The sequence below is a fragment of the Schistocerca americana genome, chromosome 8, assembly GCF_021461395.2.
Source record: "Schistocerca americana isolate TAMUIC-IGC-003095 chromosome 8, iqSchAmer2.1, whole genome shotgun sequence".
Classification (NCBI taxonomy): Eukaryota; Metazoa; Arthropoda; class Insecta; order Orthoptera; family Acrididae; genus Schistocerca; species Schistocerca americana.
In genome coordinates this window covers 283,438,047-283,464,704 of record NC_060126.1, presented here as the reverse complement: position 1 = coordinate 283,464,704, position 26,658 = coordinate 283,438,047, and the positions used below count along the sequence as shown (strand labels likewise).

At 42.7% G+C, this 26,658-nt stretch overlaps 1 protein-coding gene across 1 annotated transcript in view; it reads right to left on the bottom strand.

The window, feature by feature from the left end:
- Positions 1-265: 265 nt before the first annotated feature.
- LOC124544924 (endocuticle structural glycoprotein SgAbd-8) overlaps positions 266-26,658 on the bottom strand; it is a 44,215-nt gene continuing 17,822 nt past the window's right edge. Inside the window, exons 3-4 of the mRNA XM_047123668.1 lie at positions 6,233-6,488; positions 266-881 (exon numbers count right to left, since the gene is read on the bottom strand). Of these exons, the coding sequence (XP_046979624.1) occupies positions 780-881; positions 6,233-6,488 (358 nt within the window). The 3' untranslated portion in view covers positions 266-779. The remainder of the gene's footprint in view (positions 882-6,232; positions 6,489-26,658) is intronic.

Here is a 26,658-nt window from a genome sequence, read left to right as displayed (position 1 = left end):
TGTTGCTTGTCATAAAGTTCCTGTTAACTTTGAAGGCCTCGTAGTATCGTACGGAGGACCAATAATTACTTTTCGATGAAGCTCCAGATACATTCCCGTCTGTACAATATGCTACCAGTTACATGCTTCGACAGTCATTCGTAGCAATAGCCGCCGTATTGCATATTCATGAAGTTTCGCTATAATGTAATGATAAGGAATATGTATGAAAAAAAAATATAATAAACGATGTAGTGTAAAAACTCTGGAAAGGAAACGATGTTTGTCTTGTTGAACAGCATTTATTTCTGAGAATGAAACATAATTTTGGCACAGTTTGACGAATGATTATAATGGCAAGTCATGTCCAACAATAGTTTACTTTACATATATGTGTGTATAAAATGAAATGCACACTACGACAATAATGAGTACAAAAACACAGAGAGACTATGTGAAATGCAAGAAACTTAAGAAAGTCTTAACATCTAAGACTAAGTGTCAAGATTCTCGCCTGTATTCTTTGTCATACCAGTTTAGTAGCAATATCATCACTTCTTACAGTCTCTAAGAACCTTAAATAATGCTACAAACGAATGGAGACCAGGTGCATAAAGTGAAGAGGACGCAGTGGAATGGAATAACTTAAAGCGGTCTTCCCACGGCTCCGTCTAGTGAACGTAGTTGCTCGGAAGCACTGATTCGCCTTTTACCACTTGTCACACGCGCACGCCCCTTTTAGGCGTGCTGCGGGAAATGTCCGTATTATACGCGGTGTCACCTTGTGCTCCGGATAGTCACTACTGGCGGAACCTGCTGGGTGTCGGGTAGTTGTCAGGCTCCTCTGGAAGAGCACCATCAGCCAGGTTCTGTTGGAATTTTGGGTTTCTCGCTTCCTCCTCCTGAAACAAGACAGCATAATGATTAGTTTTCAGCCAAGAAGTGGAACTCAAATTCACTCGCTTTACATGCGTATGATTATCACATATAAGCAACGATTTGTCTTTTCCTGATATGGTTCCAATATTATGCAGCACGGTTTTACTTGGGAAGCTAGGCATAATCAAACAAATCGTCGTGTGGTGAACCAAAGCCTTTCTTGTCCAGACGAAATTGTGCCGAATTTTGCTGGGATCACTGGAACTCCCGCGTTTTTATTATTGTTTCTACTAGAATATACTGACAAATTCTTTCTTGAAATTAACCATTTTGGAGTGAATTGTCCACCCAAACATTCTCCCAGGATCACTAATTCATGGAGAATGCAAGTATACAGCTTTGTGAAATTTGGGAAGTGGGAGTGAATTACTGGGAGATCTTTGAGCTAATCTGGACAGTTACTAATGGCTAGATAGCTTGTTGGGTAACTTAACGGTGGGGTATCGTGAAGGTCTGGATTAAAAGGGACTCAGGACACGACACTGATCAGTGCGTGTTCCCTGCACTCGCGACTGTGTCTCCATTAAATGCAGAGACCATGACTGTACATAATGATATTATGAGTGTGGTGTAGCGATAGATAATCACTCATCTGGAAATAGTATTGTCCATCTGTGTATATGGTGTGCTGAGGTGTTTCCCGAAACTTTTATTCCTATGCTACCCGTGCGCCAAATAGTGTGTTGTTGCGGGAGCGCATGTAGAGTCGATAAAGCATAGACAAAACTACGGATTTTGTTTCTGTCCGTACAAGTCCATCGTCTGTAACAAAACTTGATACAGACTTTCTTCAGTCTGGCATAACAAATAGCTTACACGCCATAGAAAAAATCTATCTAAACATCTTACTGTCAAATAGTAAAAACTGTTTTTACTAACAGAAGTTAAATATATGTCTATGGTAATATTCTAATACATTAGTTATTCATTTCAAGTTATTGGTTCATAATATACGGTTTTTGTGCTGTGACACTATGTGATGGTGTGAGTGAAGAAGAGTGTAATACTTAGTACGTCAGAAATTAAAAGATGTTGTTACTTAAAGATGGATTTCTGTAGGCTTATAATTTGGCAAAATTCGAAACAATACAAGGGCAGCAACGATGTTCACTGGCCAGGGATTGCCTTAGCCAATAAATAAGTAAATAGATAAAACACTTCCCCACGTTCTACAGACTACAAACTGCCTACGTAGATTAATGAGCGAGGAGTCAGGATACTCTCTCCATAGAAGAGGGTAGTGTCTCCATCTGCTGTGCAAATTTTGATATTGCTTTTAATCGTGTATTTTGGTGACTAGCATTGTGACAGACGACAGAGTAATGCGTTAGTGATTCTATGATTTTGATTATTTCTCATATTTTTGTAAGCTAAATTGAAATTTACCTTTCTTGGTACAAATGGTATCATCATTTTACATATTACACTGTAGTTGCTTTGATACACCAGCTAGAACTGTGTAACCTTTGGCAAGTAAATTTGAACTTTGACTACTGTGTGAACGTTTGGTAAGCTGATTTCCATTGCGCTTTCTAATCGAAATGTCAGTAGCTCGATATGGATGCTGACAGTGAGAGTATGTAGCTTTAGTGAACTAAATAGTTTAATTACAGAATGTACATATAGCCACTCTCGGTTGCATAAAATAGTTGGTAAACTGACCATGGTTTCGACAGCTCTAAGGCGCTCTTCATCAGAATAATAATCACGTAAGATTACATGTACTCACACCTTTAACTTAACGCAGCAGAGGTGGCTATACGTACATTCTGTAATTAAGTTAAAGCACGGTTGTTATACTTCAGCCAATAACAATGTTTAAAATTTCAAGAACTAAATAGTGTAACATGCTGACAATCTTGAATATTTTTATCAGAACTGTACACTCGAAATATGTACTCGTTGTTCACTAAGGACATGATGTCCGTGTTTGTAAGTTTTGCGTCCAGTAGAGTTATTTGTCGAAGATGTTACCTCATTTTGATAGTGAAACTGATAATGGAAGAAACATACACACATGTTTAACATTACATTCGAAATATTACAATTTTTTAATAAGTTATACAGGATGTACACATGAAACCTCCATAATGGGCAAACGTACTTTTAAAAAACTATGAGACATAGATACTTGCTGTCTGCGGCATCAGATAAAGAAACTCAGAGTCTTCTGTAGGTTTTCCTTTCCCAAACGATTTCTTCTGTTCTGTTTCAGGTGCTAAATAATTACCAGAAATGACTACGCTTTCACAAAGCTTAATGCGCATTGGGGTATGCAGAAACGAAACCGCCCTTTGCTTCTAAAGAAATTTCAGAGGTCAGTTTCAAAGGCAGACATGAGAAGTAGATACGTTTAAGGCATAGAATGATAAGCCACTGGAAGTGTAAACAGACATTGAGGGTCTGGCAGACAAAGCTTCGTATGAAATGGTAGAGGAGATCCTCCTTCCAAACAGGCCCACTGATCTCAGTTCACCGAGCATCACGAGACTTAAACATACCCTGACCAGCAGTTCACAAAGTGCTGTGCAAACGACTTCGCTTGCACGCTTACGAAGTTCAAATCGCGTAACGACTGAAGCGAATGTATTTGCAGCTTCGCCACGAATTTGCTATTGAGATGCTGGACCGGATCGAGTAAAACCTCAAATATCAACGAAATGTCGTTTCGTGGATGAAGAAACCTTCCACGTATGTGCGAAGGCCAGTCGTACTGATTTTGCATATGTGGTTCGGTAAACCGACAAAGTTTTTGTGAACATGTCAGAGTCAGCAAAAAGTTGAGTGTGTGGTTTGCACTGCTGAAAAACGGTATATTTGGATCGTTTTTCTTCTTCGAGTAAATAGTAACAGGAACCGCTCGTCTGAAGTGGTTGAGCAATGTGCTGTCCTTGAGCTTCATCCCCTTCAGCGAAATGCAAACGAGCAGGATAGTGCACCACTGATCTGTGGTTTCCTGTTTTTCCACTGTGATTTCGTGAACTGAACAATTCCTTAGCGCTGGAAAGGATGTGATATACCAAACAAGAGGCCACCGCGACTTGTTGACATATCCCCTCTCGATTTCTTCCAGTTGCGTTATTTGAAAAACATTGTGGAGACCTCATCTGTACGTCACCTTAGTGACTGCACGGAAGAGTTGGGAATGCAACAGCCTACATCATTACAAACATGCTTCTGCTCTCAAAGGTTGAGATATACGGAGAACCATCAAGCAATTCCCGACATGCTCTTCTCATTCTTTTCTAAAAGTATTTTATTAGATTTACATTAGACCTAGTAATTTTCTAATTCGAGTTACGAGTTTGGTAACAGTGATTGTAAGGATCAAGCCAACTCTATATTCTTCTCTATTATTCTGACTCAGTTTCTGTGCATGTGCATTTTTCGCCTGTGTCAGCAGAGATCTTCGAAAGTCAGCGGTTACACAGAGCAGGGGATGCGACCCAAGACATCCCAATGCGTTATCCTGCAGACAGCAGTAGTGACTTGAGAAGAGCTGCCACCAGGTGATAGAATGCATTGATCCAGCTGGACACGGTAGATACTTGGTCAGCTAGTGTTGTTGTAGATCGGATGTTGGTCTGGCGCCAGATTACTAACAGCGGTGACCCACGGAGACTCACTCCAGTAGATAAGTAGATGTTTTTATAGCTAGGCTCTTCCCTCGAAGTACTTTCTCCATAGGGTAGCGTACTTTAACTAGTGAATTCTCAGAAGACAAGTGAAAAGAAGACACATTCGTGCAGATTACTATGTGCCTGCCGGTCCTAAAGGCAGATGAGCAATTCAGATTCTGCATTTTTTTTCTTTCGCCGCTAGGTGAAAGTGTCGCAACAAACTTGCGCCAAGACCAGATGGCACAGCAGATATTTTCTCCACTCACAAGTAAGAAAGATACGTATTGGATGTTGTCAAAATAAACAAATAAAGTGAGAGATCAAGAACAGTTTCCTGAAATTTTGTACGAAGAAGGGCCATGGATTGGAGAATAAGCAAATGAGATGAGTCAGGAAGTCTTTGTAAAACTACGGGGAAAAGGCGAGTCGACTTCAGAATAAGGATATTACGCTATTGGCTAGAACTGGACAAAATTTTTCTCACTGGGAGTGATTTATTACTCGTATATACGAATTCAGTGCAGAGCAGACATAGGAGACGCTGCTAGTAGACACCCACTTGTGAGGCACCTGAATTAGCACACGAGTTGTGTTGTTGTGATGGCATCCATTGGAACCATCCACAGTCCACTCGTCAATTAACACCAATCATATCTGGTGGCATCAGCTGGTCAATAAATTCATTAGCACAATCGCTGTTGCCTACCTACGGCTATTTGTTCTAATTTAATATGTTACGAAACTGATTACTGTCGAACCCATTCCCTGAAATAACATCATTGAATATGTTAGTGTTTATTTTAACTTACTGTCAAGTTTCAGTTAGGTGTTCTTTGCCACACGATCAGCTAATATCTTTGGACGGTCAGCAACGTTAGCTGGGTGGCCACCGTGTCTGACTGCCTAGCAGCGGGCTCGGGTTCGGTACCCAGCCGGGTCGGGGATTGTGTCAGGTCAGGGACTGAGTGCAGTGTTATCCTCCTCACCATTTCATTGACACGGAAGTCGCCCAATACGCCGTCAACTGGAAGGACTTGCACTCAGACAACCGTACTTCCCTAGGGGGTGGCCTCCTGACCATCAGTGCCATACGATCATTTTCATTTCTATACAGTGTCGTTCATTAATCTGTGTGCATTCAAATCTTTCTTTATAATAAAATTGGGTACCCTTAGGCCAAATAATTGATTTTACAGTTAATGACGTCTATTCATGCCGTGGGCCAATATTAAAATATGGATATTTCAATACCCGAGACTCATTAATAGGGCAACCCTTTTAATTAATAGTGTTCATTAAAATACATTTGTACAGTATCTAAGTGCTTCGGAGACGGATATGCCTCTCTGCAGCGCAATTGATACAGATCACTGCACCACTCCAGAGGGAAGCTTCAGGTCGACTGGCATTTCGCAACGTTATAATCTAAGTATTTTACGGGTTACGAAAGGAGCCCATTTAGAAATGTAGTCACATGTTGTAGAAAACTTTTTGGGTAGCTTTGCATGATACCACAAGTATCTATGTCTCACAGTTTTCCTAATTGCTTTTGGAAATCTGGGAAGTCTCATGTGTATTGTTCGTAAACTTAATCAGGTGGCAGACCTGTGTTGCTTATTGAGGTGAGTGAACAGTGGATAAGAAATGAACTGGACAACCACCAGGATGTAGTGCGGAGCAGCTGATGTACGCACCTGCTGTTGCTTGATGCCTGCGTAGATGAGGTCCAGCGACTTCTGGATCTCCTCGGGCACCGGCGGCGGCGTGGGGATGTGCGAGCCCTCGGCGCGGAAGCCCTGCTCGTCGGCCGTGTACGTGATGGTGATGAGCGAGCCGTCGGGCGCCGTGTACGAGTAGGAGCCGTGCTGCACCAGCGCCTCCGTGTCCTTGTCGCCCACGTTCTTCAGGAAGCCCGTCTCCTCTGCCACGATGTTGTTGCCCGTCTCGTAGCTGGCAACATCCAGTTTCAGAGGTCAGTACATTGGTCCCACTAAATGTGACACAAGCTGTTCACTTCAGATTTGTTCTAAGTTAGGAAAACTTAGCATTTGTATCTACAATGTAATGTTTCCGACAGCATCACGTTCTACGAGGGTCAGTCAAAAAGTAATGCCTCCTATTTTTTTTTCTACGTTTAATTGTCAGGAAATTTAAATGCAATTACATAGGTTGAAAACCACAACATTGAGGATCATTTTGTCATTTTTCAATGTAATCTCCGCCCATCTCTACGGTTTTGGTCCATCTTTGAACAAGGGCATGTATCCCAGCACGGTAAAAATCACAGCTCTGCTTCCTAAGCCATTGACGCACGGATGTTTTGACGGCCTCCTCATCTTCAAAATGAATCCCACGATGAGCTTCTTTTAGTGGCCCGAACAGATGGAAGTCTGATGGTGCCAGGTCAGGGCTGTATGGGGGATGAGGCAAAACTTCCCATCCAATTTTGACAATCTCGTCAGAGGTGTGACGACTGGTGTGTGGTCTTGCATTGTCATGCAAAAGAAGAACATCTGCCATTGATTTTGTTGGGCGAACTCGCTGAAGACGTGCTTTAAGTTTGTTGAGGGTTGTGACGTATTGAACAGAATTTACTGTGCATCCCTGCTCCAAAAAATCAACCAGAATCACACCCTCTGTATCCCAGAAAACTGTTGCCATAACTTTCCCTGCCGATCGCACAGCTTTGAATTTTTTCTTCCTCGGCGAGCTTGTGTGACGCCACTCCATTGACTGCCTCTTTGATTCGGGTTCAAAAAAATGCACCCATGTTTCGTCCCCGGTCACAATTTTTTTCAGAAACTCATCTCCCTCCAAACGGAAGCGCTGCAAGTGTTGGGAGGCTATTGTTTTCCTTGCCTCTTTATTCTGATCGGTTAACATTCTTGGAACCCACCGTGCACAAACTTTTGAGTACCCCAATTGTTTAATAATCGTGATCACACTGCCTTTACTAAGAGAAATAATGCGACACACTTCATCTGCAGTCACCCGACGGTCACCACGAATGATGTCATCAACTTGCTGAATGTTGTGTGGAGTCACTGCACTCACCGGCCTGCTGCTCCGCTTTTCGTCAGTCAACGGTGTTTGCCCTTCAGCTTCCTTACAACGATGAACCCATCGTCTAACAGTGCTGTCATCCACTGTCACAACACCATACACCTTCTTCAGTCTTTCATGAATGCGTATGGGCGTTTCACCTTCTGCATTCAAGAATTCAATCACACAACGCTGTCTCAAACGAACATCGATGTCGGCCATCTTACAAACTTCTGCTGTGCTGCCACCTGTTGACACAGAAAGTTACTACTGCAGTGGATTGCAGAGGAAGGTTTGAGGAATGGCGCCAAATTCAAATTTTTCACTTAACTTAATTTCTTTAAGTAGAAAAAAAATGGGAGGTATTACTTTTTGACCGACCCTCGTATTTTGTTGAATATTGCTCTGCTTATACTTGTTTCCGCTGTACAGCGTCGGTGCATCTATTCTGCAATTATTGAGTTACGTGCATTCAGTTTGTTCACTATTATTTCAAGAAATAAGCTGTACAGAAACTGCAAATGTTTGCAGCATATAGATCATTTTATGTTGTTATAATGTCTGTAATTATACTCCAAATCTTCTGTGTAACAGATACATTTATTTTAAACTATCTGAAAAGGATCCTGTCCCTTTTGTTTCCTGAACTGGAAGAAAAGTAATGTGTTAATGATTTTATATGTATACCATCTAACTTAATCAGAATATTTCCAGAATGAGATTTTCACTCTGCAGCAGAGTGCGCACCGATATGAAACTTCCTGCAAATTAAAGCACACAGTTTTAATCTGCCAGAAAGTTACTCAGAAGAAATTGTTATAAAATAAATTTGCTGTTTTGCTTTCGGGTGCAAAGACGAGTAAATTTCTCTCAGGAGTGTTAGTTCTGCAAAGTCATCAGGAGAACTTCTGTTAAGTTTGGAATGTAGAAGACGAGGTACTGGCGGAATTAAACCTGTGAAGAGGGCTCGTCACTCATGCTTTGGTAGCTCACACGGATGAGCTAAGGTCCCGAGTTCGAGTCTCGGTCCGGCACACAGTTTTAATCAGTCAAGAAGTTCCAGTAAATTACGCGCTTGACTAACAAGCAAACATGGATCATATATGATCATTTCTTTAGTGAGTACCATCGACAAAATAAAGGTATTAAGTTTTAATTGAAAAATAAGGATTGCAATCTGCACGATGACGTGTTATGTACACACGTTTCCCAGTTGCACCTGATACTGGCTCAAAAGCCGATACTGCAATAGTGAAAATAATAAAAATAATACATTCAAATACCAGCAATGTTATCTTTTAATGTATGGTTGTCTGGCCGACACGATTCATTTAAATTATTTCCGCAGCATTTAAACATTTCTTATGTGCATTATTGACAATCATACAAGATACACTAATTTCATCAGGTATTTTCTTCTTTTCAAGAAATTTTCCAGCCATCTACTGTGCATCTGAATTGCAAAAAAGTTCAAGATAACTGTTGCAGACCTAATTACGTCGAGATTTTCCTTTTTGTAATTCACGCTTCTCGTCGTTATGTATTACGCAATAGAAATGGGAACCTTTTAAATCAGTATGGTAAATTAGTTGAAACGCATTGTGTTCGTGGTAAGACTACCAACCTTTCTTTCTTTTTCCTATTAAAATTTCCAGTTGTATCACGGTAATAAGTTTCTTGTCGGGGCATAAAAGGGGCATTGAGCAAATTTAGAAATTCTATTTTAAAGCTGTGGCTTTCATTTTGGTTTATCATTGTATGAACTGATTTAAATATTTTTTCTTCCCCTTGTATCATATACTATGTCCGTTGACTTACTGGTTGATCTGTGTAGTTCTTAGCTGTTAAAACTGTTCGCTCACACAATCATTATCACAGTGACACGATTCGCAAACATTTGGAGAACTCCAGCTCTTTTCCGCATCAGTAATACTACGCACAAACGGTTGGTGTATACATTATCCGTCCCGAGTGGGGGAGGGGTTATGAAGTGGCGACAAGAATTCATCATGCAAAATCTGTTAATAAGCAATCCGATCCTGTGCCGATGCAGTACAAAGCTGAAAGGAAAAGAGGAAACAAGATAAACTTCCTTCAAGCAGGTATTTTCTTCTTTACTTCTTTGCATGATAGTTTGCAGACTATTAATGTAGGTCTGCGTTGCTAAAAAGTTCAAAAACTGTTGCAGACCTCAATATCTCGAGATTTTCCTTTTTGTGTTTCACGCTTCTCGTTGTTATGTGATCCACAATAAAAAGTGAAGTCTCATATCAAAGCAATGTCTCTTCTACAATAAGAAGGCACATCTGAAGCTGTAGGTTGTATCAGAAAGAATGAAGATCTTGGTTGTAGTTTTATGTTGCTTTAACTCGTGTTAAGGACTCCTTTACGTGTTCCTTTACATTGTGAGATTTGCTTACTACGCCATATTTCACTGACAGTAGTCAGATCCCATCGTTGTACATTCGTAGATGAAATTTTATAGAAAATGGGAATACTTTCAGGACAGAATTATAGGCCTCTATTTCATTGAAGAAAATCGTAATGATACGAAGAACACCACTTTTGTGCAAGAAACATGAGGTCTGTTATTGGAAGAAATACCTTTAGGAACGAGGAACAGAATGTGGTATCAACACGATGAGTGCCCGGCACGTTTTTCGCTGATGGCTATAAATGAGCTGCAGAGACAATTCCCAAATCGTAGGATTGGACGTGGAGGAGATATTTCGTGGTCGGCTCGTTCGCCTGACTTGACACCTCTGGAGTTTTTCTTACGAGGGTTCGTAGAAGACGTTCTTTATATAGACATTCGAACTACGCCTGAAGATATAGACATTCCAACTATACCTGAAGATATAGACATTCGAACTACACCTGAAGATATGAGAGCGAGAATTGTGAGAGCATATGCTTCGATAAGTGCCAGTGTGATAAGAAATACCACTCTATCCATGATAATGAGACTTCAGCACTGCACTGATACCAATGGTCATCTCTTTGAACACGTTCTGTAAATGGACGCTCATGCCACATTTGTTACCTTCGTTGACCTTCAAAGACCTTACTGTTAGATATCATCGTATTCCTCTCGACAGCTGCTATCAGAAAATAAGTACCAAACTATAGAATCCCATTTAAAAAAATAAAGTTGACCTTCATATGTCTGAAGCGACGCCACCTATCAACAAAGAATCAACGTCATATTATGGCCCCTGTTATCCCATTCTAGTTTTGTCCCACAAACTTTTCAGCTCATATCCTACTTTCGGAGCTATTCTTGGTGGCAACATTTAGTGACTCCGTTTACGCTCATAGTTATTGTGATATTTACGTGAAAGTAAGACAATGGGCGAAATTCGGAAATGCGTGCAATGAAAAATAGAGATCGCTACGATGTTTCGTGTGGTTCATATTGCATAATACACTGTTGCGTATTAAAATTAGCCAACATATTGAATTTTTCTATAGACTTGGCTAGAGATATCTATCTGTCACCAACTTCGAGAAAACTGATCTAGCACACTCATTTGCGATCAAGCCGCACCAGTGATAGAGCCACAGTGAAGTACCGACAACACTCCTCACATTTCATAAACGGTTTCGATATCGAAATCAGATTGTGGTAAAAGGTAGCATACACAGAGGAGAGTATTTTACCATATCGTTATTATTTACAGTGATATTCCAATAACTACAGTCTTTTTCAGTGAATAAATGTAATTCTTAAGGGCCATCGATAGCTGGTGAAAGGTGGTATGCTATGGCTTTTTGAACAACTCGTGTGAAGACATTACACTTTTTTTGTACCGATGATGTGCTTTTTCACAAGCTACTGACATTACTTTTGCTAAGTTCCTCACTTAATAACGTACTCTTTCAGCAATTTCTCGCAAATGTGTCTACTAAACATGTAAGATGAGACAGTGTAAACTCCGCTGTGTTTTGGCAAAAGAAGCATATTTAGAAATGAAAATAAAACGTGTGTGATACCTTATGGGACTTAACTGCTAAGGTTATCAGTCCCTATTCTTACACACTAATTAACCTAAATTATCCTAAGGACAAACACACACACCCATGCCCAAAGGTGGAATCGAACCTCCGCTGGGACCAGCCCCACAGTCCATAACTGCAGCACCTTAGACCGCTCGGCTAATCCTGCACGGCTCAAATTTAGATGTGACTACCAGAGAAATGTGTAGGTTTTACTCAGAATGTGCCACTCATGGTGCTTCTCTGGAAGTGACAAATGGTTAGCTAGCCATGCGCAAAACAATCGCTGCTTTTTTGGCGGAATCCTTTTTAGATACTAATGGAAGCAGAGGTGACAGTACATCTTTTTGAATGGTCTCCATGAAAGTGTGCGCGTGGAGGGGCCCAATTTAATAACTGCAAAAAGATGTGAGGGTAGGCTTCGTTTAGAACGGCGCTTCCCCTCCAGCGCTCGGCATTTTCCCTACAGCCCTCTGAGCGACCCCCCACCACCGCCACTCTCCCCTCGCTTTCCCAGCCGACTGCGCATCTCGTGGCCACGGCCGTTTGCGCGGAATGTATACCTTGTGATGCTTACACCGTGACGAAACCCGTTCCCGAGCGCCTGCCAGCTGTTCAGCAAGTCCAGCGCTCCAGTTGCCACAGAGTGCGATTGTTATTCGCCGGAGCGCGGCCGAGACCTTTGGCGAAGCGCGGCCGCGACATTCGCCTTGCAGGCGAGAAAACCGGGGCCGCAATTGTCTTGACGCGCCGGCAGTCGCAGAAACTGGTTCAGCTTTCACCACTCTGACGCCGGTTCGATTCCCGCTGCCGTACCTACGCGCTTTCCCCATCGCCGCCCGCGCGGTGGCATTTAGGCCTAGCACCATTTCCCTGTTACGACCCACGCCTCCGGGTCAGCCGCTGCTCGTCCCTGTGTGACGCAACTCTCCAGTGGAGAGTGAAACCCAGGCTGTCTGTAGCCGTCGTGCGGCCGCCGGCTGCGCGAGGCTGCGGAGTTGCGCAACAACTGGTGCCGCATCTCCGGCCTCCTTCTCTCTCTGTCTCTCTCTCTCTCTCTCTCCCTCTCTCTCTCTCTCTCTCTCTCTCTCCATCCATCCCTCTCGCACACTCACTCTCTCTGGGACGAGTCGAAGAGCCCGATTTACGACGGTGCTCCCGTAAAGGTCGCGCCGGCACGACTCGCACGCCGTAGCCTCTTGCGTCACCCTGCGACCAAACGCCGTTATCTCCCTAGGAGCACGCCAGGGTTGCGAAGAAGCCGCGACCTTTCGCGCATGAATAGCTCAAGCGATTTAGTATGCTTGTAGTTCGCTCATCACAGTAACAACTACTCTTCGCTGATCAAAATAGCAACTCCCTGCTGGAGAAATTACGGCATATGATCAAACGGCTGTTACTTCGCGTTAAAGGGTACTGTTATCTGTGAAAGACCACAGTGCGTTTCAGCTGCTGAAATATAAACGATTGTGAAGATCCTGGTCCGATTACCCGGTGCCAGAAATTTCACCCAGGAATGTTCCTAGTGGGAACGAAGCAAAGAAGTTTCAAATGGTTCAAATGGCTCTGAGCACTATGGGACTTAACTTCTGAGGTCATCAGTCTCCTAGACTTAGAACTACTTAAACCTAACTAACGTAAGGACAGGACACACATCCATGCCCGAGGCAGGATTCGAACCTGCCGCCGACGCGGTTGCATGGTTCCAGACTGTAGCGCCTAGAACCGCTTGGCCACAACGGCCGGCAGCAAGGAAGGAATACAAAAACTATTTGTTAATAAAATCTTTTAATGGTCAGGATCGCATGTAAGTAACATTAAGTGATAACTAGTATGGGTACAACAAGATCTTTGTTATCTTCGTATTTTGTGGCTTTATAGCACAGAGTAGTGATGGCTAATTACTTTTTCTTCCCAATTTCATTTGTAGTGTCTTGTGTGCTTATTTGTTATAAAAGTGACTCCCAAGTATATTTAAAGCACGGACACTACATTTTAGAGGATCCTACATCCAATTCCTCTCGACAATCTTCATCTACAACCAATTATTCCCGGTTTTTGTGTTTATTATCAGGCCCCAGTTTGAGTATTCATCGTGCCGTTCCATGAACATATAAATGGAGTCGTCTTTGTTTACGGCTATCCGGAACTGGACCTTTGTACAGAGCAAAGAGTACTGTATTCATTGTCCTACATTCCCTTATTCTGTTATTTTAGAACGAGAATTTTATGTGTGAGAGAGCAGATAAGGCAGTATTTGTACTGAATCAGCAGTTCCACAACTATGTTATATTATTTTTATAATCGATGGCGTATGACAAGAGATCGTGATTTCTGTTGGTATAGTGAATGAATAGCGCCGCCTGGATCGCTTTTCTGTTGGTATAGTGAATGAATAGCGCCGCCTGGATCGCTTTTCTGTTGGTATAGTGAACGAATAGCGCCGCCTGGATCGCTGCTCTTTATGTTGATAGACATAACCAACTACTGAATCTGCCAAAGTGTGAATACTATATATGAGACATTTGGACAAGATCTTCTAGCGTTTACTCTATAGGTGTCACACTTCAATCTGAAACCCTTCCTATTGAGTGGAAAGATCAGAGACGTTTTCCGTTCTGTTGGTAGTTCTTCTTTGGTCCAGATTATTTGCATCAGCCGGTGTAGTTCTTCTGCAAGCTTCTCGCCTCCTGCCTGGATAATCTCGGCTGGTATTCTTTATTCACCAGGCCTCTTACGATTCTTAATCCTTTTATTAGTGTTTAGATCTCACCCAATGTGGATGGGGGTGTAATCCGGGTCAGGTGTGCTTAGAGACAGGAAATCTAAGCATACATCAGTTCATCACAGCTGAGAAATTGGTCGAAGTAGTTCCTCCCTCTTTCGGCGATATCACTTTCATCGGTAAGGATTCCATCAGCCGAGTCTTCGACAAACTTCCGTCTGGCCTGGTACTCTTTGATAAAACACTTCACCTTTCGGAACACTTCCCTCATCTTATTTCCTCTAAGAGCTGTTTCCGCCTCAATGATGATGTCCTTGACATACTTATTCTTCGCTCTACGAGGAAAGTTGCTTGGGTAGCTCTTCGAACTTCCTCAAATTGTCCTTCACTCGGCAACAGCTCTGTCTCTCCCAGTCATTTGCTCATGGCTTCCTGACTCCATTCCAAACTATCAGCGCCTTCCTACGCAGACCACATCTGCTTGCCAACTGGGTCTCGTTTGAACCTTTCCATTGCTTTGTCTGGCACTGAGCTCTATATGTCGCTCCTCTGCCGTCCAGTTTACTGAATGCTTCGAATCGGCTATTAAGATTTTTGTGCTGCATCACTTAAAATGCCTCATCGGTGTCAATACTTTTGCTTGCTTAATATTAAGATTTACAGGAAATTCCCTTTTTCCATTGCATTGTTCATTTATCTGTTAAGTTCAGCAAGTTAAATGATTTCAATCAGAATAGCCAATTGTAAGTTAGAGCCTTTCTCTTAATCTATTAACGGTGAGGTTTTTATAAGTGAATCACGAGCTCGAATTGGAAGCGGGTGGGGAAATAAATCTGTCGCATCCTGTTTTCTGTTTTGCCTTTAAGCAGTTTATGAGTACCGCGAAAACCCTAAGGCTGGATACTGTTCCAACCACTATGCGAATTTGCTCAAACTGGATTTTTATAGTCAGCCACCAAAACCGCAGGCAGTTTCTAGCTCCATCTTATCTGCTCCTGAGGTTCCTACATTCTAAAGACCGGCTCTATTAACTCATAAAAATTGCAATATTCTAACTGACCTTACTAAAATCGTTCAATGCGACAGTGTCAAAAGTCTATAACTAAGGAGTTATTATAGTGCAGAATATTAAATTTTTTGTGGATCCGGTACCAAACGACCAAAGGCTGAGTATGATTAAAGTTTACAGCAGACGCTGGGTCGTGTCTGCTACCCTTTTCACACACGGCCATTACAATTACTAACACTCAACAAATACTCTTAACACAAAATCCTCCAAACCACTGTAACATAAAGGAATATATGTGATCCGCAGTAATGATGACATAGTGCATAACTCCCACCACTTCCTTCCATTATTACCACAAGTACGGTGGAAGCTCAGGTGAATGTCCACCACCGCAGGATGTTCCAATGACCCTCGCCCGAGGCGCAGTGCGCGTTTCGAGCAGCTTTTCACCCAAATGGCGGTGCAACGGGACAGGAAAATCGAGTTAGTGGAACAAGAAATGTGATTCATCCAACCTGGCGACATTATCCACTTGATCCACCGCTCTAACTCGACTATCATGGGCCGACCGTATTCGCAGCTGACGATGTAGTTTGGTCAGCTGCTGCGGAGACCGATGTTCAGCAACGTACGCCGTGTAGTGTGATCCGAAAGACTTGTCCGTTCATCAGCACTGTATTCTTTCGTCAGATCCGTCAAAGATCGCTGCAACCGCGCGTTACAGACCGACAAAGCATCACACGTTGAGTCACGAAGCGTTGACGTCCTGAAGCTTGTCGCCTGCTAGTGCTTTCACTGTCCTTCAGCCACTTTCCATAGAAGCTCTTGACAGTGGCACGCCAAATGTCGACAGGTTCCACGCTTTCTGAGATGCTCGTTATCGGGTGTCGGCCCAAAACAATCTTTCCTTTGTCAGAGTCGCTTATATCGGTGGATTTTCTCATGCCTACCGCGTCAAATCACAGTGACGCTATGACGAGGCACTTAGTTTCGTGTTAGGCAGTGGCCAAAATATTTTGGCATGGAAATGAAGTACACATTGTCTTAAAAATTATCGAAAGATTGTTTAGCCTACTTTAGATGACGGTAAATGGCTGTTGTGTAATATGCCAATGCAAGCTTCTTCGGCAAATTCTACTGATTAATTCTTCTGTGAACATCAGCTAAGCATGGCCTTAGAATTCGACTCAATTGAATTCCCGAAAACAACGCAACTGAACCGTTCCTTACACGAGTGGAAGTCCGAAAATAAAGGGACTGCCGGCCGAAGTGGCCGTGCGGTTAAAGGCGCTGCAGTCTGGAGCCGCAAGACCGCTAAGGTCGCAGGTTCGAATCCTGCCTCGGGCATGGATGTTTGTGATGTCCTTAGGTTAGTTAGGTTTAACTAGTTCTAAGTTCTAGGGGACTAATGACCTCAGCAGTTGAGTCCTATAGTGCTCAGAGCCATTTGAACCATAAAGGGACTTTTGAGAAAAGGACTGTTACTATTATTGATAGAAAACTGAAACATACATTATTTTTGTACATAGCCTCCCAACACATAAACGCACTTTGTCGAACGTTTCACGAGTTTCTTGAATCCGTCGCAGAAAAGAAAAATTGGTTGCACCTGTAACCAATTTTGTACCGCATCGATAACTGGAAATCGCTTGGAGTCAGGTCAGGATACGATAGAGGGTGTTCCAGCAATTCGAATCTTAACTCCTTTATTGTTTCGTCCGTCCACTTGGGAGAATACCTTTCCGCAGTTTTCCGCGACGTTAGCATAAGATTGCAGGTTTCAAATGGTTCAAATAGCTCTGAGCACTATGGGACCCAACATCTTAGGTCATAAGACCCTTAGAACTTAGAACTACTTAAACCTAACTAACCTAAGGACATCACACACACCCATGCCCGAGGCAGGATTCGGACCGGCGACCGTAGCAGCCACGCGGTTCCGGACTGCAGCGCCAGAACCGCACGTTGCAGGTTTCAGTTTAGTTCGCAGCACATCACTATAGTTCGCATTGTTCACAGTTCGCCTCTTGGGATGAAGTGAATGGCTACCACATCTTCCATGTCCCAGCATAGCGTTAGCATAACCTTACTATCTGATGCCTGATGTTTAAATCTCCTAACTTTGATGAAGGGGTGTTTTTCAAACCATGCACGCAGCCTTACTTTTCGGTTCATGATGATGCAGTTACGTTTCACTTACACCAACGATTTGCTGTAAAGCTGCATCTCCTTCGCGATGATGTCCATTCTTGCGCAGATAATTCCAAACATTTTCCTAAAATTTAGCCTGCCTCCACTAAAAAACTATCTAATATGCCCCCGAACAGGCCATGAAGGCCCAACGGTACCGACCGGCCGCCGCGTCATCCTCAGACCACAGGCTTCACTGCATGCGGATATGGAGGGGCATGTGGTCAGGACACCTCCGGCCGTATGTCAGTTTATGGGACCGGAGCCACCACTTCTCACTCAAATAGCTCCTCAGTTTGCCTCACAAGGGCTGAGTGCATCCCGCTTGCCAACAGCGTTCAGCAGACCAGATGGTAGCCCCTAGCCTAGCCCAACAGTGCTCCGGTGATGTGACGGGAACCAGTGGTACCACTGCGGCAAGGCCGTTGGCATTATATCTCTACTACCTGAATGAAATCAACTATAACAGCTTAGTACGCGAATAATACCTGTCGGTTATAAGTGAAGCCCAACCACTCACTGAGATCCAGTGCGGGCTGTAACTACCATATCGCAGCGATACTTGGTATACATACGCTGGAAAACAGTTTGTTCGAATTGTATCTACGATATGCAAACGTAGTACTGTTCAGCATCTCGTCGACATTTCTGGTGCTCATTTTCAACAAATTGTGAAAGGGTCTCATTCGTTTTACCTTCTCTGCCCACGTCCCGTTCCTAACCCATTACATATGGAAGCAGTTCCGTGTGTCTTTCATGCATTCACAGCGCCATATATACAGTTTGTGGCGAAAATTGGAACTAATTACTTTCTCGTGTAAATCGATTCCGCATCAACACATCACAGTACCTACTAAGTTCCGCTGCCATACGATAATTACAGACGACACTGGACTTCGGCGATTAGCTACCCAGTTCGCCATGGACTGTCAAAACGTGAAATTTTTCACCGCGTAATGCTCCACACCTCATTTGAACCGCAGCCGCCCCCCTTGAAGTAGACAACTTCACCATATTTATGATCCGTTTGTGACCTCTCGAAGGATAATAACTGCTTTCATCGCAATTCGTATCATTCGCTATTATGGAGTAACGCCACTTGGCTCTCCCTTTGAATGAGCCTACAACGCGGAATGACTAATGGGGAAAGTGTTTCTGTCGGCATGCAGTTGCTCCACAGCAGCGGGTTGTCACCTGTTTTTTCGACCGCTGCCTTCGTGGCCCACGGCGGACGCTCCTTGCCACGTGGCGGGCAGCCTTCACGTGGAGCCGCCCCTCCCAGATCTGTTACAGTGGGTGGCGCACTTTCTCCAACGTCTCAGGTTTGGGAGCGGCCGGACAGATGGACAGACAAAGACGGCGTTGGTCTATTGTCTCGCCGGTAGAGGGCGCCCTCCAGCAGAACTGAGAGCCGGAGCCACGTCCTCAATCGCACGGGTGGCGCAACGGTCCAGCTCAACAGTGTCTCCCTGAACGTTAGTCACTAGTTTCTATTCGAATACTCGGCACGCCAAAGGTGCAAGAACACAAGGAGGCAACAGTAAACCACCATCGACATTGTCGTTGATGTGGTCTTCAGTCCTGAGACTAGTTTGATGCAGCTCTCAATGCTACTCTATCCTGTGCTAGCGTCTTCATTTCCCAGTACCTACTGCAACCTACATCCTTCTGAATCTGCTTGGTGTATTCATCTCTTGGTCTCCCTCTACGAATTTTCCCCTCCACGCTACCCTCCAATACTAAACTGGTGATTCCTTGATGCCTCGGAACATGCCCTAGCCGGCCGGATTGGCAGCGCGGTTCTAGGCGCTTCAGTCCGGAACTGCGCTGCTGCTACGGTCGCAGGTTCGAATCTTGCCTCGGGCATGGATGTGTGTGATGTCCTTAGATTAGTTAGATTTAAGTTGTTCTAAGTTCTAGGGGACTGATAACCTCAGAAGTTAAGTCCCATAGAGCTCAGAGCCACTTAACATGTCCTACTATCCGATCCCTTCTTCTAGTGAAGTTGTGCCACAAACTCCTCTTCTTCCCAATTCTATTCAATACCTCCTCATTAGTTATATGATCTACCCATCTAATCTTCAGCATTCTTCTCCAGCACCACATTTCGAAAGCTTCTATACTCTTCTTGTCCAAACTATTTATCGTCCTTGTTTCACTTCCATATATGGCTACACTCCACACAAATACTTTCAGAAATGTCTTCCTGACACTTAAAGCAATACTCGATGTTAACAAATTTCTCTTCTTCAGAAACGCTTTCCTTGCCATTGCCAGTCTACATTTTATATCCTCTCTACTTCGACCATCATCAGTTATTTTGCTCCCCAAATAGCAAAACTCATTTACTACTTTAAGTGTCTCATTTCCGAATGTAATTCTCTCAGCATCATCCGAGTTAACTCGACTACATTCCATTGTCCGCGTTTTGCTTTTGTTGATGTTCATCTTATATCCTCCTTTCAAGACACTGTCCATTCCGTTCAACTGCTCTTCCAAGTTCTTTTCTGTCTCTGACAGAATTACAATGTCATCGGCGGACCTTAAAGTTGTAATTTCCTCTCCACGGATTTTAATATCTACTCCGAATTTTCCTTTACTGCTTGCTCAATATACAGACTGCTTAACATCGGGTAGAGGCTACAGGCCTGTCTCACTCCCTTCCCAACTACTGCTTCCCTTTCATGCCCCTCGTCTCTTATAACTGCCATCTGGTTTCTCTACAAGTTGTAAATATCCTTTCGCTCCCTGTATTTTACACCTGCCGTCATTAAACTGGTTGTATTCCACTGATCCCGCTGAATGATTGGATTTTGGACTTCGTTGGATATAGAACACAACACCTACTTCTTAACGATATAGAGTCAACAGATTCATTATCATTATTGTATAGGGTCCCAGAACTTATACACATGCATATACTCGAATTAAGACGTTACTAATTAATACTTACATATGACAACAAGATCGCAGGTGTCACCTCCTGCAGGTCAGAAGGCACTTCTCCACGATATATCCTATAGTCTTTTCCTGTGTACCGCAGTAACAACCAATACTCTCAGATTAATCCCACTTCCTCTGTATGTGGCTACATGTCCCCAGTGCCGGCCGAAGTGGCCGTGCGGTTCTAGGCGCTGCAGTCTGGAACCGCGAGACCGCTACTGTCACAGGTTTGAATCCTGCCTCGGGCATGGATGTGTGTGATGTCCTTAGGTTAGTTAGGTTTAACTAATTTTAAGTTCTAGGGGACTAATGACCTCAGAAGTTGAGTCCCACAGTGCTCAGAGCCATTTGAACAATGTCCCTAATATCAATAGGATGCGGTTGAGAGTCGACTATTCCTTATGGGTATGATCAAACCATGCAGCCTTCGTCCTTAGGTGTGTGTGCTGTGCGAGGACGTTCATATCACTTCACGGAGACATGGAAAAATTAACCTGTTAAGTGGCCAAAGATGGCTGGCTTGACTTCACGGATATAGCTGGTGAATTCTGGAATGCATTACTTAGATATTTCTTATGTGACTCTGTCATCTTGAGAATTTACACATCGGGAGGCCATCTGAGATCCAGGAGTATAGAACAGGCAAACACAGAATGCGAGTAGATCTGATGTATGTGTGCTGTTTTCCCAGCAAGGAGCTCAATATTCAGCAGCTAAGTACACGAGTGAAACTGCAGAAGTACGTAGCGTACCCGAAGTGCTTCTGAAGCTATTTGCGGCTGTTCTGGGGACCAGATTTACTCTTGATCTAAGCTTCTTTGACAGTTTCCCTTAGCGTCAGTTAAATGGCTGTGTCAGATCGAAGATGATATACAGTTAGGTAGTGAAAAACACTGCCTGACAAAAGAAGTGAAACAACTAAAGACATAGCCGGATGGCAATGTAAATGTGAACAAGTCCTCTCAATCGGTAGGAATCTAAATAGTTAGAGTTGTCATTTTCCGTGCCAAGTAGAACAGTTACCACAGTGCATTACGGTTCTTCGTGTTTGGTGTTATTACTAGGCCTAGTACATTGTGTAAGGGAGGTGAGAAGGTTCACATGAAACACAGATATATCAGTAGGTGACAGAGTGAAAGGCGTATTATTGTGGGTCTCCATTTGACCAGATAGTCTAACTGTGCTGCATTCAGGTTTCGGGGCGTTCGTATGGTACAGTGGCTAGATGTTAGATTGCATGGGAACTTGGAGGTAGGCATACTCGTTGTCAGCTTTCTGGTCGATCAAGTCTGACCACAGCGAGGGTGAATCACCGTATTTTCCGCCAAGAACAACTTAGCCCATTCACATTTGCATTGGCCATCCGAGAGCAGCTATGTTCACCCTGCAACGTTCTTTATTATCCTACTGTTCCACACCATTGGTCGAAGACTACCGGCTGCCGTATCATGGGAATAGAACTCTACGCGTTAGTAGCCTTTAACACTACAACACACACGGCTGCGTTCGGTCTGGTTCCTTGACTGGGAAACACTGGACCGTTGCATTGTGTTCAGCGATCATTGGCGGTTCAGCTCTACTCCAGATGACCATCGTCACTCTCGTGGTACCCATCTAGGGGGGAGGTGCTATTCTCCAGAAGTTCTGGAGAGGTGCAGCAGAGTTACTCCTGGGGTCATGGCATGGGAACCATGGTGTGATTGAGGGTACAAATGTACGTCACCGCATCCAACGTCTTCGTTTATCACCTCTCATGCTTTTCAACAGGACAATGCTTTTCCACACATGAAACATGACTATACGAACTGTCGACGTGTTTTTGTATTACTCCTGCGGCCCATAAGATCGGTCGGCGACAGCATATGTGTGAAAGCATATCAACGTCCAACCCGAAACCGTGCCAGTGTCTGGGATATCAACCATCAATTCCAACAATTTATAGCCAGCTTGCCACAGCAGACGATACAACGGCTTTGTTACCCTTCCTATCAAAACCAGTGCATGCATCCTGGTCAGAGAGGAACTTCGTATCGATAGGTGGGCCTACAATGCTAAGTCCTTGTCTCGATTTTGTGGTCACTGAAGTGACACCACAAATCCTTTCAAACCGTGAAGTTTCATTACGGTTCCCTCTCCCCACATCGGAGGTTCACTTCGTTGTCATGCTGTATAGTTATGAGGACCCTCGCGCCTGTCAAATAACACATGTAAATTACTATTTGTGTATATATTATAGAAACTACACTCTTTGACCTCTATTTTACTTCGGCTGTGGAAACTACCATCTAGCGTTCCTCAGGTTACGATGTAATATCTATTAATTTTTAGAGACATATGCTGCTACACAGCAACAAATGCTAGGGTGTGCAACACAGCTCTAAGCAGTTCGTTCAGGATCAATCAGAGATAGTATGCATGGTTACACCTGATAAATCAACAAATGTAAAGCTTACTTCTGGAGTACTCCGAAGGTAGTGTTAGTGTGGATATCGTTGAAGGCCTCGTGAATTTGTTCGCGAACGATGCTGTTGTCCGCAGGAAGGCTACAGAGGCAGAAGACTTATGCAAATTGCTTGTAAAACTCCAGAGGATCGATGAGTGGTACAGGCACTGAATATTACACTTGAACGTAAATATCGTAGAAGAAAATGAACAGTTCCACTATTTTCTGATTACACTTTTGGGAACAGATCACTGGATATTTTTACATGTATACTTATAGACTGCTTTGATACAGACTGCTGTGAGCTGCTCTCTTGTGCTAGCTTCTTCATAATTAAGTAGTGTTTGCACCGTACTTCCTCATTTACCTGTGGAATGTATGATATGATACCTTCTGCAGCTACTTCTAGTGCCGTGGAAGTTATTCCCCGAAGTCGCAATAAACACACTATCATTATTTTTTCTTGTCAATTTTATTACATATATTCGTTTCTTCGCTGATTCTGGGGAGTATCTTCTCATTCGTTGTCTTACTGTTCATCTATCAATATTCTTCTAGCGCACACATGTTAGGCACCCAGTTTCTCTTCTTTCCAGGATTTCCCATAGACCACGTCTCACTATCGTCCAATGCCGTGCTCCAAACTTACGTTCTCAGAAATTTCTTGAATTAAGGTCTATGTCTGATACTATTAGATTCCATTTGTCTAGGATACTTTTACTGCCAGTGCTAGGCTGATTTTCCGCCCTCATTGTTGCTTCTGTTCTTCGTCTAACTCGTGGTCACCAGTTTTGATGTCAAGTTTATCGCCAATCTTCGAATTTTGCTCGACATATAATATAATCATTAGTCTGTTCATTCTGTTCATCACATCCTGTAATTCTTCATTTTCCTGAGGACGGCACTACAATCGGCGGAACTTGTCACCGACATCCTTTCACCCCGAATTTTAATACCATTTATGACCTTTTATCCCCACTACTGCTTCTTCGAAGTACAGACTGATCAGTAGGAGAAAAGGAATACATACCTGACTTACAAACACTTTAATCGGTGGATTTTGTTGCTGGTCTCCCATTTTTATTGTTCCCTCTAGTACCTGTACGTATTTGTATTACCTCTTTCCGTATAGCTTAATCCTACATTACTCATAATTCCTAACATCTTGAACCACTTTCCATTATCGAACACTTTATTTACATCGACGGCACCTTGGTTATTCATAAATTTTGTATCCGTTACAAAGCAAACCGCTAGAGCGACTGCTCGGTGACTTCATGATTCCTAATGCCAAACCAGTTTTCTTTTCCATTCCTGTGCATATTGCTGCTGAATGCTGATCTTCTAAGCTCATTATCCCATAGTTCTTACAGTTCCCTGTCTTTTCTATCTTCACTGCAGGAAATCTGATGATATGCCTACAGTCTCATAAACCCTACAAAGTAAATTCTATAGTCTTATGGTTGAATACAGAAGAAATGCATCGGAATCGTACGGTGCTCTGTTAAGTCATAGCACTGGAAGGACCAGTGAACTTGTTTTACTTACTGCCCTCCTTTGTATGTCTGTTAGTACTAAAATGCTCTAGCATCCCGCCAATTTCAGAGTAATGGTGATTTATAAAGTAAGTAAGTAACTTCACATTATACAATTTATGAAGGAGAGTCGTAACAAGTTAAAACTTATAATAATATTTACTTACTACATATTGTTTTCTTTCAAAGTTTCATGAAAAGCTAAAGAAAATATCTCTATCCCTTAACTGCCTACCCATCCACAATGAAAACTGGGACGCACACTGGTGAGCGTTAGGGACCAGGTTGATTACCACTGCTCTAGATCGACACACGTTCCTTATTCCGTGAGGCAGACAGTTCCTCTCCCTCTCCGACGCTCACAGTTTTCTTTTCCCATCTGCCTGATTTCTGATTTGCATCCAGAAGCTAAATTACTTTTGCATTCTTAGTGTTCCTCACGTCAGCTTTTACCATACTCGAAAAATTTTCTCGTTTTTTCTTCATCTCAATCCGTTTTACAGGTGACCATTTCCTTTTCGATATCCTCAAATTTTTCCTGTAGTAATTTTGTTTTAGTTTCTCTGAATTCCTATTTATTTCCTGTATTAGTCTGATTTTACGCCCTCCTTGCTACGTCCGTCCCGTTATTTTGCTCTCAAGGTAGCAGAATTCCTTAACTTTGTCTAAATCGCCGTCACCAATTGTCATGCCAAGTTTATTTCACATTTGCTGCTCTCCACTACTTATACACTTATTCGGCTTAACCTCAACACATAATGTAATTATTAATCCTTCATTTTTCTTGAACGTAATAGTATTTCCTTCTTTCGTCAATTAATTTATTTTCTTTTACTTTCAATTTCTTCGCGATTAAATTAATTTATTTTCCTTTTACTTGCACGACTACCTTTCTTAAACATGTATTTGTGTGTCTCGCTTCCATGATTCCTATTTTTAGGGACGTTCAATACTCCTCAATTGTGATATTCATCATTTCAGTACCTGTATCATCAGAGAACTATAAGCGCATGTCATTACCCGTACATCAATAGCATGTGTCCTAACTTACCAATTCATGCTGATGATTACCTCCTACTTCGACCTACTCTTGCCCCTTACATACGGATTACAATCTAAGATCTTATTTCATGATTTAATTATCTGGTCTTCTCCATGGTACATATCCCCCCTTGTGTTTTTTATATATCTTACCCCTCCTTACCTAAACTAACTATTAACACCTTTGTGTAGCTTGTTTTGAGTTTTATTATTATGTATGCGCTTTGCATTATTTTTTAAAGAGAATTCTTCGTAATGGCGAAGGACATTTCTGACTGTATTGGGGAGTAGTGGTCCAAAAAGTAAATTTTTTGCCTATAGAATATTCTAGAACTAACATCACAAAGCATTCTTATAGAACTGTTCTCGGTTTTGGAGAGAGGAAATGGGAAAGAGAATTGTTGTATGCAATAACGAAGATGGTACTTCGCTACCAGTACAGAAAATGTTTTCGCAGTACTCAAACTTGACTCTAGGGTGCGAAGGTGAAGTACAATTAGAAAAAAGAGAATCGTTGAAAAATATATTTCTACTGGTACAGAAACCACAGCAGTGCTACCTGTATATAAAAAGAATGCTGCGTGGACTTAAACCCTCTGTAATGTTTACAGTTTCGTTGTGGCTAGTCTCTCGGCGAAAATTACGAAGTAATTTCACAGAGTTTCACTTATTCCTTGTTTAGCACAAAAGAATCCAAGATACCTTGTAGCAGGTAATATACATCGGAGGGCAACATGTGGTCATCCAAGAGAAACTACCCCGGAGTAGGGCCCATATGTGGCGATTATTCGTTGCGAAAGCCAAAACATACGTGCAAAACCAGTGGTCTCTAGAGCATACACTATACCCCATAATTAGAATTTATCAATAAACTTTTGTATTTAGCAGTTGATAAGCGTCCACTACGTGCTCGTAGCTCATTTCCTTCAACTGAACGGGTGGTCGCACAAGGAACCATAAACTGAACGCGTGGTCGCACAAGGGAACTGGACACTGGTTAATCCCAGGTTCCACAGAATTGTGTCCCTTCAGTGACTGACGAGTGAAGGTTCTTCAACTGCCGTTAAAACTAGATGCATATATTAACCTCATCTCTAGAAGTTACATAAACTTACAGTCTACTAGAGCAAATAAGAATGCACGGCCGTTGATTATAAATTAAATAAATAAATTAAAACACCTTCGTGTAAACTCCT